The sequence below is a fragment of the Schistocerca serialis genome, chromosome 2, assembly GCF_023864345.2.
Source record: "Schistocerca serialis cubense isolate TAMUIC-IGC-003099 chromosome 2, iqSchSeri2.2, whole genome shotgun sequence".
In the NCBI taxonomy this organism is placed as follows: Eukaryota; Metazoa; Arthropoda; class Insecta; order Orthoptera; family Acrididae; genus Schistocerca; species Schistocerca serialis.
In genome coordinates, this window is record NC_064639.1 from 988,602,390 (window position 1) to 988,619,704 (window position 17,315).

At 39.6% G+C, this 17,315-nt stretch overlaps 1 protein-coding gene across 1 annotated transcript in view; it reads left to right on the forward strand.

Moving 5' to 3' along the window:
• LOC126458417 (probable glutamate--tRNA ligase, mitochondrial) overlaps nucleotides 1–17,315 on the forward strand; it is an 82,587-nt gene that overhangs the window by 25,114 nt on the left and 40,158 nt on the right. The window contains exons 3-5 of the mRNA XM_050095448.1: nucleotides 10,223–10,418; nucleotides 10,498–10,709; nucleotides 10,861–11,089. Coding sequence (XP_049951405.1) covers nucleotides 10,223–10,418; nucleotides 10,498–10,709; nucleotides 10,861–11,089 — 637 coding nt within the window. The remainder of the gene's footprint in view (nucleotides 1–10,222; nucleotides 10,419–10,497; nucleotides 10,710–10,860; nucleotides 11,090–17,315) is intronic.

Here is a 17,315-nt window from a genome sequence, read left to right on the forward strand (position 1 = left end):
TTCCTCAGTACTTCAGATAGCAAGCCAAACTGATTTGCTAACTAAATTTCAAAAGTTTTTTTCAACAGTTTTCCTTTTTCACACTTTGCTTGCTACTTTTTTGCAGTGCCCTGCCTCCTTTTCTCTCTTAGCCTACATAATTACAAATTCAGGTTTTCTAATTCAGCCTTAAAGGCACCAATTTTTGCCTCCTGTTCAGCGATTTTTCTGTCCGTTCTACATAACCTACCCACATTTTCTCACCGCTACATTTGTCCCATTGAAACCATAACCTGCAGTCTTCACAGAACAACCCCTCCTTCAGGATTCTACAGCAACCACCATGTTTGTCACACATGGTTTGATAGAAAAATTTACGCAAAAGCAGAGAATAACTTGGCACAAGAGCACTGAAGTTTTGTAACGTGTAGTAATATGTAATTGAACACTAATGTCAGGAGACTTTTAAACATACTTTCAAAAGTTTCAATTAACTACCTAAACTCTATATGACAAACACGAATTAATTTAACTTTGAACCACTAAGTGTAGTCAAAAATAAAGGTCTAGACTTGAACAAATTTATGCCTAAAATGCAAACAAAACTAGTGACTACAGGCCTTTACAAAATACTTTCTTTTCGATCTAAATATGCTCAGAAAAGCAAAACCTTCAATAGATAGCCTAGAGAAGAAGTAAATGCACTAGTCTAAAATGTAATATTAGCTAATATCTTTCTTATTTCAATATTAATCACTTTACTTAGCGAGAGCTTCATGGATGTGCATCTACCAGTGCTATTCCTCACAAGTGTTGATTGTCTTTCTCGACACCATGGATGTGGCTCACAAAGAGTTTGTGCTTCAGTGATAGGCTTTTAACACTCCCTACTATGTGGATGTTCTGGGAAGATTGTGAAAACCATCCTCGTATGAAAAAACATTGCTGCTACCCGACTGCTGCATCACTTCCTGGCAAAGCATAACATGGCATCAGAGCACGCTACAGTGCTGATCTCCTTCCAGCTGACTTCTTTTTGTTCCTCAAGGTCAAGAATGTACTCAAAGGATGCTGTTTTGAGGCTAAGTGGCTGTGGCAGCTTTAAAGGAGATTCCCATCAAGGCCATCGAGGAGGTGCACCAGGCCTGGGAAATGGAAAAAAATGTGTAGATGCTCATGGAGAATAGTTTGAAGAGTATTAACTCTTTATGTAGCCCAGTGTTTGGACACATTTGTGTGTGTGTGTGTTTTTTGATGGAAAAAGAGCTAATGCTTGAAAACTGGTGTGAGTGCTGTTTTTTGTTCTGTGTTTCAGTGATCCACACATCACTCTGCTCCTTATTTTATGTATTATTCCATCCAAGAATATCCATTATTCTTATTATTAATACAAAACTTTTGAAAAATATATTTCATGACTCTTGGTGCACACCTTGTATTTTGTTCAGATGACTTACAGGAATGCAGTCCGGTGACATCATCTACAACAGTGGTTTCCAGCCTATGGGTGATTACCCACTGAGTGTTAAAATGAAATTTTCTGTGGGGTCAAAACGAAAGGGTTCATTTTTGTTTCGGTCATGCAACTGAATTATATTTAAAAGACCATTACTATCATCACTTCCTGTAAGATTGTAATACTGACTACACAAGTCACAAAAAAAGAAAAAAATAATTATTCTCTCTCTCTCTCTAGCATTAACATGTGACAGTGTGGTGTGGAGGCTACAGCTTGTGAAACAAATATATAAGCATCATCTTCCTCATATAGTCCACTCACAACCCATATGCTACGTACTTTGTACCACCCATCGATGACAGTAAAACTGTGGCATATGCATCATAAATGCTTAAATAGCTCATGAGAAAACTCTCAGAGTTGTAGGTAGTTCCCGCAGTGGATCAGAAATTGCTTCATTATTCATTTCACAACAGATAAATGAAGTAATTGACAGCACAAAACAACAGTAATTATGTAATGGCTATTAAATTGCTGTAGGGCTTACACATTATTATTATTATTATTACTACTACTACTACTACTACTAGTGGCAATGGTTAGGCACAAAGTGTTGGCAGTGTGAGGTCTTCAAATTTCTTCCACTTCAGAAGTAAGGAGTCCAGTAATCAAGTGATTTAGAAGCAATAAGTATAATGCATGCATTTACTTACTTACTTACTTACTTACTTACTTACTCCTTGGCACTACAGACCTTATAGGGTCTTGGCTTCCTGGACAATCTCTGCCCACTCTTCTCTGTTAGCTGCCTTGGCTCTCCACCTTGTAACTTCCATTCTTCTCAAGTCCTCCTCCACGTTGTTGAGCCATGTGATCCTTGGTCTGCCCCTCATAAGGTGTCCACCTGGTTTTCCTGTGAAAACTTTCGTGACTGTGCTGTTCTCCATCATACTTCCTACATGTTCCAAGCAATGTGGCCTATTACTTTCTATTTCTGGCATGATGTCTGATTTGTTATACAACTAAAATCCCCTATCATTCACTGGCCCACAGATTTTCTTCTTTTCCCATCTCTGCAACAGCTCTTCGTCATTTTATGTCATTGTCCAAGTCTCTAAATCATACATAACCACATTTCTCACTACCTTATGACACACAGTCAGCTTCAGATTCCTACTATGGCTTCTTGCTTTAAATGCTTTAATCAGTGCAAAGTAACTCGTGTTACCAGCTGCAATCCTTGCATGTATTTCTTCTCTCACATCATTATTCTCAGTTACCAGAGACCCAAGAGATTTAAATCTATCATCCTTTCCCATTCAATGATCGCGGCTTGTGGTCTAGTGGCTAGTGTTGCTGCCTCTGGATCATGGTGTCCTGGGTTCAATTCCTGGCCGGGTTGGGGATTTTCTCTTCCGAGGGACTGGGTGTTTGTGTTGTCTTCATCATTTCATCATCATCATTTGTGACTGTGGCTATATTGGACTGTATAAAAAAATTGGGACTTGCTTCTTTTTCCTTCACTATATCTTTTACGAGGTGTTAACATATACTTGGTCTTTGACTGTTTAATTGCCAGCCTCATCTCCACTCCACATCCTTGTAATTTTTCAAGCTTTTCTTCCAGTCCTGTTTCTTACTAGATAACGAATTAATATCATCTGCATATGCAGGATCCTGTATCACTCTATTACACAGTGTTCCCCAGGGGTGCTGCTGTGTGTCTTTTTGCATTACCCATTCCAAGGCAACATTAAACAGAATAGTGGTGAGCACATCACCCTGGTGTAATCCTTGGTTAACATCAGACGCCTTTGATTAAGTGACCTCAACCTTTACTTTGACTACTGTTCTTCTCAAAGTCATTTGAACCAGTCTTGTCAGTTTGTTGGGTACTCCTGCCTCTTGTATTGCCCTCCAAAATTGATCCCTTTTGATACTATCATAAGCTTGTTTGAAATCAATTAACAGCTGGTGGACATTGATCTTATAGTCATAACATTTTCAAGGATCTATTTGATAGTAAAAATCTGATCTGTAGTGGATCTGTTTGTTCTGAAACCACACTGGTGGTCTTGTAGATGCTGATTTTTCCTAATATTTTATATACTATACAAAGCAGTGCAATTCCTCTATGATTCGCTCAATCGGCTTTGTCATGTTTCTTATGTAGGGTAGAGTATTGCTGTATTCCATTGTTCTGGCATGTTTTCTTTCCACCATATTTCCTCTATAATCTCGTGCAAAACCCTTATTAGTTTTTCTCTGCCATATTTGATCATTTCTGTTGTAATATTGTCTTCTCCTGGAGCTGTATTGTTTTTAAGAGTATTGATACTAACTTTAACTTCTTCCAGTGTTCAGTTATTAAAAAACAATCTTAATCACATTTATTATTATTATGGCGGTATAGTAATAACAAATGTGATTAAGACTGTTTTTGAATAATTGATTAATCATGCTAATCGCTGCTTCATCTCCACAACCATGTTTTCCAAAAATCGTCCAGTGTTGGTTCCTCAACTGATTCCTGGTACTCTTCTCTGTTTACTTCCAGCTCCACCTCTTTTACCATACCAGCATCAACCTTACCTTTGTTTTCAGATTCTGTATTCAGTAGTTCACTAAAATCCCAGCTGTCTAAAATCTGATCTTTTCCCCCAATCAGATTTCTCCCATTATCTTTGCAGAAAGCTGTGCTGGGTTGGACTCCTTTCTTTATATCTTTCACCCTTATATAGAATTACCTTGTTACCTGAGCAGTCTTTCTCTCTTCTAACTCATTAATACGCTGTTTTTCAATTGCTCTCTTTTCCATCCTACATTCATTATCTGCTTCCCTTCACTTCTCTTCACTTAGTATTCTTCTACCGTACTTCCTGTTCTCCACTGCAGCATACTTTTTCTTGCTTCATTCCTTTCTTCTATCTTCCTCCTACAATCTTCATCAAACCAGAACTGGGTTCTCGATTGCTTCTTTCTACCCAGTGCAGTTTCAGCTGTCTTATGTATTATATCTTTGACTGTTTCTCATCTTTCATCAGTACCATCTCCTGTCAGTCTTCAGCTTCATTAAGTCTATTTGTCAAAATAGTTTTGTACTGTTGTACTGTATTTTCATCATTTCTTAACTTGGCATCATCAAACCTTGGCACAATAGTTCCTTGCCCTGTCTGTAATTGGCTACCATATGCCTGTATTTTATTCTTACCAAATAGTGACCACTATCTCCATCCATACCATGACAACTATCCACTTCTAATATATCTGAAGGATGTTGTCTATCTATGAGTATGTGATTGATCTGATTTTTTGTGACCCCATCTGAGGAGCACCAAACTTTCCTTACGGCCTTCCTTTGCATCCGTGTGCTTTTAATAATTATATTATTGCCCATGGCAAAATCAATTATTCGGAGACCATTATCGTTAGAAGTTTCATGTAGAGTCTCCTTACCAGCTGTTTTCCTGTATGCAATTTCTCTTCTTACTTGAGCATTGAAGTCCCCCATAACCAATGTTATATCTTGCTTTGCCACCCGAGCTATTTTCTGTTCCAGTTGCTCATAGAATATATATATATTTTTTCCACTGGCTCTCCATCTTCTGTTGGGGCGTATGTACATATGAAAGATATTCTGAAAAAGTAGGCTTTCATTCATAGTACACAGATTCTTTAAAGTCCAATTGCTCATAGAATATATATATATTTTTTCCACTGGCTCTCCATCTTCTGTTGGGGCGTATGTACATATGAAAGATATTCTGAAAAAGCAGGCTTTCATTCATAGTACACAGATTCTTTAAAGTCCAATGTGGCAGACTTATGAACACTGTCAACCAAAAAAATCTGTGCCTTTGTACCCTCTGTTTCCAAAGCAGTAGAACAACGTGTGTGTCCCAGATGGTAATATTCCACTTCCTTTTCACCTCTTGTTCTGCCACTATTGTCACAGTATACACTCCTGGAAATTGAAATAAGAACACCGTGAATTCATTGTCCCAGGAAGGGGAAACTTTATTGACACATTCCTGGGGTCAGATACATCACATGATCACACTGACAGAACCACAGGCACATAGACACAGGCAACAGAGCATGCACAATGTCGGCACTAGTACAGTGTATATCCACCTTTCGCAGCAATGCAGGCTGCTATTCTCCCATGCAGACGATCGTAGAGATGCTGGATGTAGTCCTGTGGAGCGGCTTGCCATGCCATTTCCACCTGGCGCCTCAGTTGGACCAGCGTTCATGCTGGACGTGCAGACCGCGTGAGACGACGCTTCATCCGGTCCCATACATGCTCAATGGGGGACAGATCCGGAGATCTTGCTGGCCAGGGTAGTTGACTTACACCTTCTAGAGCACGTTGGGTGGCACGGGATACATGCGGACGTGCATTGTCCTGTTGGAACAGCAAGTTCCCTTGGCGGTCTAGGAATGGTAGAACGATGGGTTCGATGACGGTTTGGATGTACCGTGCACTATTCAGTGTCCCCTCGACGATCACCAGTGGTGTACGGCCAGTGTAGGAGATCGCTCCCCACACCATGATGGCGGGTGTTGGCCCTGTGTGCCTCGGTCGTATGCAGTCCTGATTGTGGCGCTCACCTGCACGGCGCCAAACACGCATACGACCATCATTGGCACCAAGGCAGAAGCGACTCTCATCGCTGAAGACGACACGTCTCCATTCGTCCCTCCATTCACGCCTGTCGCGACACCACTGGAGGCGGGCTGCACGATGTTGGGGCGTGAGCGGAAGACGGCCTAACGGTGTGCGGGACCGTAGCCCAGCTTCATGGAGACGGTTGCGAATGGTCCTCGCCGATACCCCAGGAGCAACAGTGTCCCTAATTTGCTGGGAAGTGGCGGTGCGGTCCCCTACGGCACTGCGTAGGATCCTACGGTCTTGGCGTGCATCTGTGCGTCGCTGCGGTCCGGTCCCAGGTCGACGGGCACGTGCACCTTCCGCCGACCACTGGCGACAACATCGATGTACTGTGGAGACCTCACGCCCCACGTGTTGAGCAATTCGGCGGTACATCCACCCGGCCTCCCACATGCCCACTATATGCCCTCGCTCAAAGTCTGTCAACTGCACATACGGTTCACGTCCACGCTGTCGCGGCATGCTACCAGTGTTAAAGACTGCGATGGAGCTCCGTATGCCACGGCAAACTGGCTGACACTGACGGCGGTGGTGCACAAATGCTGCGCAGCTAGCGCCATTCGACGGCCAACACCGCGGTTCCTGGTGTGTCCGCTGTGCCGTGCATGTGATCATTGCTTGTACAGCCCTCTCGCAGTGCCCGGAGCAAGTATGGTGGGTCTGACACACCGGTGTCAATGTGTTCTTTTTTCCATTTCCAGGAGTGTAGTTCTTCATTTCCTATTTCAGATTCTTTAGTCCTCCAGTCTCATTCATTGTTCTCACATTCCATGTCACTTCATACCATTTCATATGCCATCTCCACTGTTTGTCCATTATGTCCATCTGGCTTTGTTTGTACTTTGGTTCCATAATGAGCTCTTCTTTCCAGTGTAGCGTTGTTAGTCCCATGCCCAACCATCCTCCTTTATCCAGGCTTGGGACTGGCACTGGGATTTCCATGGTATCTCCCATTGCCAGAGTTAGTGTACACATTTTCACTTGGTTAATTTTACATGCAGGGTCAGGACAAAGCAAGTGGTATTAGCGAGAGGAGTGCTGCAGAGGAAGCATGATTTGTAACAAGTGTCTGCCCCTCAATGCAGATAAAAAAAGAAAGAAAAAATAGTTGTTAGAAATAAACAATATCAACTCACTGACTCGTTAGTTCATGGTTTAATGAAACACCTACAAAAACTAAATATCATTTATCTTTCATTATTTTAAAAACAAAAATTTTCAAAAAAATCTTTCTTATTCTAAAGTTTAGTTAGGCACTGATGTTCATGATGGTGGCATTGGGGGGGGGGGGGGGGGGGCAGTGTAGCCAGTTCATGTCTCATTACACTTCAGGGTAATGGCCGTAGAAAGATTGGAAACCACTGTTCTACAGTCATCAACATTTCGACAGATGCACACCCTGTCATTTTCAGGCCACAAATGCACTGAGAAAGTGCAGTGCAAGGATATTTAAAACATTGGTATGCAGAGCATCTCTGGAAAGATAGCTAACACTTAGAAAACACACACACACACACACACACACAGTAAATTGTAAAACACTGGCACTACCCCAAACATGATCGACAATACAGAATTTGTGCCTTCGAAATAACAGGGTGTACACCTGTCAAAAGATTGGTGGTTGTCGAAGATGTCACTTGGGTGCATTCCGGTAAGTTATTTGAACAATTTATACACCAGGAGAAACTCAGGTTTCACCTTGGATACTGTTCACACACCTGTCAGAAGTTATTGTGTAGAAGGATCAGTCCAATAATTTGTGTTGCCCTAATTTGAAAACATCTCTCCTATTTTTACATTGTGCAGGGGCTCTTGACATACATTATGAGGATTTTCAGAACTTCAGCCATGTTTCATCATAAGAAGATAGCATTTCCGGATCAACCTTTCCATCACTCACAGAGTGCAATAGACAGTTGCAGTACTGACTTCAAGCAACACCGTCTGAATGCCAACTCCAGCATCTCAAGATGACTGGAGATGCTGGAGTTAGCAGACAGTGTGCATGAGGTGTGGTTATTTGTGTATATGAATGGTGTGTGTGTGTGTGTGTGTGTGTGTGTGTGTGTGTGTGTGTGTGTGTGTGTGTCTTTTACTGATGAAGGCTGTGGCTGAAAGCGTTATGTAAGTGTTTTTTAGTTGTGCTTGTCTGCAACTCAAATGTGTCTTCTGTACAGTTAAGTAGCAATCTGTCTTTTCCTACATAGCTAATATATCCTGCACATAAATAGGTAAAGAGAGCAATTACTGTTCAATTACATTATTGGTGGAAACTCACTGAAAACAGTAACAATCCTAAAATACCTAGGAATAAATTAGAGCTCATATGAAAGTTTATAGATGGTTGTTCCCCCCCCCCCCCCCCTCCCCCCCCCCCCCCTCCTTATCATTTTCAAATGGAAGAGAGAAGGAAGAAATGACTGTGGATACGATAGGTAGCCTCCACCACACACTATCAGGTAGCTTGTGGAGTATAGGCACAGATATACTTCAGGCGTCTTAACACTATATGCCAAGACTGGGAGTCGGATATGAACACCACATTCTGCTATCATAACTCCTCTGAACGTCTCAGAGGAGAAGAGCCAGTGATAAAATGAAGTCTTTAGACAGACCATGGCATATATTCAGATGAACGCTCGAAGAGCACTCTCTGTAAAAGGCGGTTATCCAGTGACGGAAATAGGTCAGTAAAAAACTTCAGATGGGTTAGATAGTGTCTGTTTTAATTCACTGATGAGATACACTGTCCAGTCACATCAATGTGACCCTCTCTCAGAAGCCTGAATAACTGTCAGAAGCCTGAATAACCACCTTTTGCAGCGTGGACCTCTGCGAACATGTAGAAAGTAAGTTATTGAGGTTCTGGAAAGTACTGACAATGATGTTGACTCCAGTGCCTGGGCTAGCTGTGCTAGGTTTCTTGGTTGAGGATCCATGGCACGAACAGCCCAATCGAGGTGGTCCCACAGGTTCTTGATTGGATTTGAATCTGGAAGGTGGTTGGTGAGGGGAGTACAGTAAAATCATCCTGGCGCTCTTTGAGCCATGCATGTACATGTTGATTCATTGTGCTTTCCAAAATGACAGGATGACCAGGGGAATGACATAAAATCATTCCCCAAACATAGTGCTCCCTCCTCGTTTGCTTTCAGACATTTCTTGCAGTACACATCAATGACTATTTGTCCTGTGAAGCATAAAACATGATTTCTTTGAAAAGGCCACCTGTTGCCACTCAGTGGATTCCAGTTGCAATACTGGCATGCAAATTCCAGCCTTTGTCGCTGAAGAACAGCAGTTAGCATGGGTGCATGAACCAACTGCCTGCTGCAAATGCAATGTTTGCTGAATGGTCGTTGATGAGACACTGTTGGTAGCCCCTTGGTTCATCTGGGTGGTCAGTTCCTCGACAGTTGCATGTTCGTTCACTTGTACACGTGTCCGCAACTGCTGTTCACCCCTGGCATCAATGGCACATGGTGCAGCACAGTTGCAGCACAGCTACCTTGGTGCCAGTTTTGGACATTGCCATGTTATACTTTAACCACAGCAGCATGAGAACAGTTTAAAAACATAGCTGTCTTGGAAATACTTCCACCATTGGCCTGAAAGCCAATCATCATGCCCTTTTAGACATCAATAGACGTCAAATAAATCGCTTTGTTTCTGCATTGAAACAATGACTGCACTGTTTCCGACACCTCCTGACATGCTTTGTACACACTCCACTGCTAGTGCTATCACTGCCAACTGTGAGTGGTTGTTGCACATTGATGTCGTACATAGGCGGCAGTCATATTAATGTGAATGTATTGTGTAGAATCTGCATGGCAAGCACTTATAACCACTTCTACTTCCTATACTTCAAGTATTCAGGATGCAAATCACCATCAAACATTCCAGATTTAGATTTTCATTGCTTAAAGCAAATATGAGATGGTTCGTTTGAAAACAACACAGCTGATTACCTTGCGTTTCTTTCTCTAGTCCAAGCTTCTGTTCATCGTGTAGTGACTTGACTTGAAATTAAACTCAGTTGTTAATCAGCTGTTTGATGTGTGTTCCAAATCTATATTATCTGTTTTCACCATTTAATTTTACAGGAAACATGCAGAATATTTATTATCTTCTGGGAAAGCATACCCATGCTTTTGCACTGAACGGCGCCTCGAATTACTGCGAAAAGAGGCGTTGAAAGCGAGGCAAGTTCCACGATACGACAATAAATGCCGTCATTTGTCAAACAGTGAGGTTGGTGAGAGACTAGAGCAAGGTACTCCTCACTGCATTCGGTTCAAGGTATTGCATCTGTCTGCAGTGAGACTGACAATGTCTTAAATTTGTCTACCACTTTTAAAATTATTGTAATTCATTTTAGCTGTCACCTACAGATCCTTTTTTAGATCTAATATATGGTGAAATTTCATATGATTTGACAAAATCTGAAGGTGATCCTGTAATTATGAAGGCCGATGGCTATCCCACATACCATTTTGCGAATGTTGTTGATGATCACTTTATGGAAATCTCTCATGTTTTGCGAGGTGTAGAATGGCAGATTTCAACAAGCAAACACATATTATTATACAAGTAAGTATATCTGAAGCATGTGTAGATTTTTCTAGTAATAATTTTGTATCTATCAAATTGCATGGACACTATTCTTATGCAAGTGGCAGTTTTTCAACCATGGATTAATGAAATTTTACCTCCCTTTCTTATTTTTGATTTCATGGTACAGAGCATTTGGTTGGCGGCCACCACTGTATGGTCATCTTCCACTGATTATGAATAAGGATGGTACGAAACTGTCTAAGCGCCAAGGTGACATAACTGTAGAGTATTTCCAGAAAGCTAATGTCTTTCCATTAGCATTAATTAACTACATTACAAGTGCAGGTGGTGGATTTGAAAGAAATATGGATAAAGTGAAACCACAGATATACTTGATGCAAGACCTGATAAATCAGGTAAGCTGTTTGCAAGTTGTGATAGTACGTCTACTAGACCAAAAGTACACTGATGAGCCAAAATATTATGACCACTGTCCACCACGACATTGAATGCCACTTGGTGGTGTTGTAGGCACATGATATTGTCAGGAAAATATAAAGTAGAGCAGAGGTGAATGAGGAATCATTCTAGTGACAGTATAGACTGCAAATGGGGAAATGCACTGACAGATGTGACTTTAACATTTAAAGGTGGGTTATTGCTCAGCATCTGGGAATGAGCATCTTGGAAACAGCATAGCTGGTCAGCTATTCATGTGCTACTGTCGTGAGCCTCTATGGAAAGTGAAACCACGAGTAGGCAACTGTTGGGTGTGCAAGTCTCATCACAGAACATAGAGGTTGGAGGTTTCCCACTCTGTAAACCAGAATACACTGCAATCTGTGGCAGATCTAGTGTCAGACAAAAGTGTTTGGGAGCACGCTATTCACTGCACACTGTTGAACGTGGGGCTCTGAAATAGACAATCCCTGCGTGTTTCCATGTTGACCCCATGACATCGTCAGTTACCACTTGGGGGAATCACAGTACTTGTTACACTTGGTGAATAGTCTTGTCCAGATACACTGACATCCAGGGAAACAACTGCTCCAAACATCTGCTGCATCACTGATGCAGGTCAGTGGGGCAGTGCTGTACTTGTCAAATCCATGCCGTGTAGAATTGCTGCTGTATTGTGGATCAACATGCTATTAAGCAGATGGTCTAATGTTTTGACTCATCAGTGTATACTACTAAGTTATTTAGATTTGGAATAGGAAGAGGGAAAGAAAAGAATAGGAAGAATGAATTGAATGAAAATGAAGCAAAGAGTATCCTATTCATTGCAATCTGAGGGTGATGCAACTGAAAAGAATAATTAAATATAGAATGTGTAGTTGTCACATTATTTGTCACAATGATTTGAAATATAGGATTCCGTAATTTTAGAATCAAGTCTAAGAAATCTCTCTTTATTGAATTGGCAAATTATTAGAATTTTAATTCATAGTTATGCCAGAAGTTATATGGACTGAAATTGCAACACATCTGATCAAATTTAGTATTTACACTATAAAATTTTCACTGAAAGTAGAGTGGCTGTGATAGGAACTCCTAAAAACATTGTCAGAAATTGGGGTAGTTGTTTCCATAATAACAAACTAATAATTTCTCACCTATGGATAATGGAAGATCAAAGACTTGTAGATGGTTGAGATTTGATTGCCAGAGCAAATACTGCTCCGAAGAATTTGTCAATGAAGTCTTTTGATTTTAGTGATCGACAGTGATCTTAGAGCAAGTTGTTTTCTAAAAGCTTACACTACTGCTGAAGAAAATGTCATTTTATAGAAGCCTTGTGTTAAACACCATCTTAGGAGTATTTTTGTAAATGCCGTGCATTAAACTTGCACTAACTGTCAGTATAAGATACATCAAAAGATGTAATGCAAAGACCACTAAAAAAGAATTGTAGAATTGTGACTGAATGAATACGAGTACAGTGACTGATTTACTTCATGATGAATTCAGTATATTGTAATAGTGGCCAAGTTGGTTATGAGGCAGACGTACGCTCTTTGTTTAGAGCCTTGCTTAATATCTGTACATGTCATAAGGCTAATGAGGATTTCTGATATCTACAAAAAGACAGAAAACATTAAATTTCAAAGAGAGAAGTGCAATCAGAGGGATGGAATAAACTCTGAATATAATGAGAGAGATGTAATAAAGAGAAGGAAAATAAGGCAGTGGGTGGTGGGGTGGAAGGATGATGAGAAATAAATTTGTAAAGTGAAGAAAACCAAATTAATTGAGAAAGAGCTGACAGTTTTGGTGAGCTTGAAGAGACAGATCATGACACAATTAAACTGAGCCAGTTACTGGAAAAGTCCAGAAACTGTGATTTCTGATATAAGAATTTAGATAACTGTGCTGATGATGATGGTACTGAAGTACAATGTGTTATGGTAGATGGTTGGCCACTTTACTGTCACTGACTTTTTACGTATAAGTGTTGATTCTGTAAAAATTCCCCGTACACAATTGGAGGCATAAAAATGTGGCATATCTGTTTTATAAACACTGACAAAGTTGCAAATTGTACCAGAATATTTCAAATGAAGGGTATTGAAAAACTGAGCTCCATAAAAGATGCATGTACGCTTTGTGTTGGGCTTCGGTGAGCATTTGGAACCCAATGAATGACAGAAGGAACTTATTTCTCGTATCCAAGAATGACACAGATGAATAAAATATTGTGGTAGAGGATGTGAGTGAGCTGTTTGAGATGATACTGATGACATCAGTCAACAGCAATGTTTGAAATGTTTCTCACTTTGTGTAACTACTACTTTTTTTCTCTAAAAATAACAAAAATGTATGATTTAAAAATCTTGAAAATCTTTTGTAGTCAAGGCTCTGATGTTTTGTGCCTAGTTTCTAACTTTTTACAACACTATTGTGTTCTTGTGAACAGACTGGGCTTGTATTTGGGAGTAAGGAGGTTCCAGTTTCCATTGGTCATCCTGATTTAGGCTTTTGGTAGCTTCCCTTAATTACTTCAGGTAAATGCTGGGATTGTTTGTACTACAAGGTCATAGCAGCTAAATGTCCCATCTTTGTCAGACATGGCCTTTAAGTATGTCAATGCCTGTGTATACAAACTCTTCCCCCACCCCCATTAGACTGTAATACCATGATGTCTCATATGCTTGTAAAAGTGATCTGCAAGTGAACAAAACTACTACTAATAAAAGTTATCTCTTGATTGGCAGTCTTTTGGAATATTCTTACACTTGAAGAGTCATCACAGAATCAACACAGAGTAGGAAATAAATTTGTATAACCCTATATCCTTTTTTTAAAAAAAATATAAAAGCTTTTGTTCATTGACTTCTTTTGCTTTTTCTGTGAAACAGGGTCTTTGGCACTATGTTAAAATGCAGATATATGGATGTAATACATTTTAGTTTCAATTCTGATGTGTTGTAACTAAGCAATACTGGCCTATCAAGCAATGGGCCAGATTATTCTTTTTTAGTTTACAGTACACAGTTGCATGTTTATCTGGTCTCTATTGCATGAGTATTAAAAGCAACAGATTTGGTAGCGTCCAGTGAAATCTGATGTGTGTGTGTACCCTTACTTACATAAATTTTGAGAAATCTTTTGACTTAATTTCAACAAAATCTGTACTAACAGCAATTAAGAAATGAGGTATTGATCCAACCTATGTTGGTGCACTGGAATATACATGAATGCTACAATTTCCATTATTTTCAGCATTATAATAGGAAACTCAAAATTGAAAGAGAAGTCAAAAACGTAAGGGCATAGAATTAGACTGTTTAGCATTTGCTGATGACATGGCATTGGTCACTCAAGACATTACTGATGCACAGAAACGGCTAGAATTATTACAAGAGCAGCCAGCAAAAATAGGATTAGACATTTCATTTGAAAAAACAAAATTTATGACTGACATCAAAGATGCACCGTCTGACCTCAAAATTGGTAATAACAACATCTCTCCAGTAAAAGAATTTATTTAGGTGAATGGATTGCAGAAAATTGTAATGAAAAAAAATCTGTCAGATCAAGAGTCCAGAAAATGGAGACAGTGTTTCAGCTAACAAAAAACGTGTGCAACAAGAAGAGTCTCTCGTGGAACTGCAAAATATAACACTACACAACAGTAATTAAAGCCAAAGCTCTCTACGCATCTGAGACACTAAATCTTCAATACAGAACACTAAAAGGGGAATTAGAAGTGAAAGATCGTAAAATAATGAGGAAAATCGTAGGACCAAGAACTAAAGATGGTGCGCATTATCCAAAACCCAATGCAGAAATATATAAAAATATCTCCAAAATAACAGACACAATGTGCATGAGAAGAATCCAATTCATGGGGCATTTAGAAAGAATGGACTCAAACAGGTTAATGCACAAAGTCCATAAATTTTTAAAGAACAAAACTACAAGACCAAATGGGTACAAACAGATGGAAAAAGACCTGAGAGAATTAGGGTCTCCAAATCTACGTGACAGAATTGAAATCAGAAAAATCACATACTCGTGGAGTTTTGAGGAAGAAGGGAGAAAAAGTAACCAACATACGTGGTCTGCACAACGAAAACCAGTCCATTCGTCACGCCTGAAGGAATACTGGGTGAAAAGGAAGGCCAACAAATGTTGATTACGCATGGTCCTAAGTGATCCATCCATGAAGAAGAAGAAGAAGAAGAAGAAGAAGAAGTCAGACAAGTAGATACTGTATCACCAAAACTATTCTCAGCTATCCTAGAACAACTTTTCAGATCCTCAAACTGGGAAAATGAAGAAGGAAAATGTGTTAATGGAACACATCCAATCCATATACTCTTTTGTGATGATATTGTACTCTGGCGTGTGGTGCAGATGAATTTCATAAACAAATAATTTGTGACATAGTTGCAAAGACAAGGAACAATGTGAACACAAAAGAATCAGATTTCATTGAAGAGTGTACCAGTGCACAAAATAATTGCAGGAGTGGGTATAGGCAGACTACATTGGACAACTGGATGGTGAAAAAACAAGAAAAAAGTGTGTCTTCCCAATCTGCAAGCGTGTGGAAACAGAAGACTAATTTGGAGAGATGGGTAGTAAAAAATACATTGCCCAGACCTTCAATCGAAACTTCTGTTTTAGAGAAAAGAGTGTAACTGCTTCTGCCAAACAAAAGCTTGCAATGTATCACCAGAACATTAGAGGCCTAAGTAGTAAGATCAATGAGCTTATAATCAATATACATGAACCACAAGTTATAGATTATGCCCATGTTTTATGTTTTAGTGAGCAGCATATTAATTCTGGTATAGAAAAACTTATAATAAACAATTATTACTTAACATCATCATTTTGTAGAAAATGTAAAGAAAAAGGAGGTGTTGCCATTTATGTTAAAAACGATATCACATGTAGAGTAATAAATGTGCAGAATTATTGTTTAGAACAACATTTGGAAGTGTGTGCCACAGAATTGGCCTTGAATAATTCCCATATATCAATAGTCACAGTATACAGAGCACCTTCAGGAAACTAGTCTCTTTTTCAATAAGCTAGATGCTCTCCTAATATACATATTCAAACATGAAACAGATGTGACAGTGCTTGGGGACTTCAGTGTTAACTTTCTAACAAATTCTAGAGACAGATCAGACCTAGAAAAACTGATGTCCACATATAATCTGGTTTCTGTGGTTAGTTTTCCTACTAGAATAATTTTGTGTACAAGCACACTGATCGATAATATATTTATAGACCAGACCAAAATAGGTGATACAACTACCAGGCAAGTCTTATCTGATCATGATGGACAAAGACTCACTATAAACAGCACAAGTATTTATGTGAATGATAGTGGATCTAGTTGGAAAACAGTTAGGACAGTTAATGGAGAAACTATCCAGATTTTTAAATCATATATCCAAGCCACAGACTCGGCACCTATGTATAATTTAGAAAATGCCAATTCCAAATACGGTTTTTTCAGTAATGAAGTGGCACTGAGATTTGAAAGCACCTTTCCAGAAAAGGATATACAAGATCCAAACCACAAAACATACCAAAAAGCCCTGGATAACCACTGGTATTAAGATTTCATGCAAAAGGAAACGAGAACTGTACATTGCCACAAAAAATTCAGACAGTCGCACCCAGCTAAACCACTATAAAAGAATACTGCAAAGTACTAAGCAAAATTATTCAGAAGTCAAAAAAGTTTGGATCTGTGCTCCAAAATTAATAAATCTAGTAACAAAATCAAAACTGTATGGGAAGTGAAAAGAGAGAGTCTGGTTCAAATTGCCCCAGTAGGTCCCAAAACATTGTTCTCAATAATGAAGATAGACAGGTACAAAATCAAAATACTGTGGCAAAAATTTTCAATGAGCATTTTCTAAGTGTTGCTGAGAAAGCAGGACACAATGGCTCCTTAGAAGAAGCATTAAAAATACTGAAAGGTCATTTCGCAAACTCCATAGAGCAGATAGGTATAGCCCCTATAACAGTACAAGAAGTAAGAAAAACAATTATTTCTTTAAAAGCAAAAAATTCAACTGGTGTTGACGACATCTCTAGCAAATTGCTAAAAGCCTGCTGCAATGAGTTCATTGAAGTCCTAGCTCATATATTCAATGCCTCTCTAAACTAAGGTAT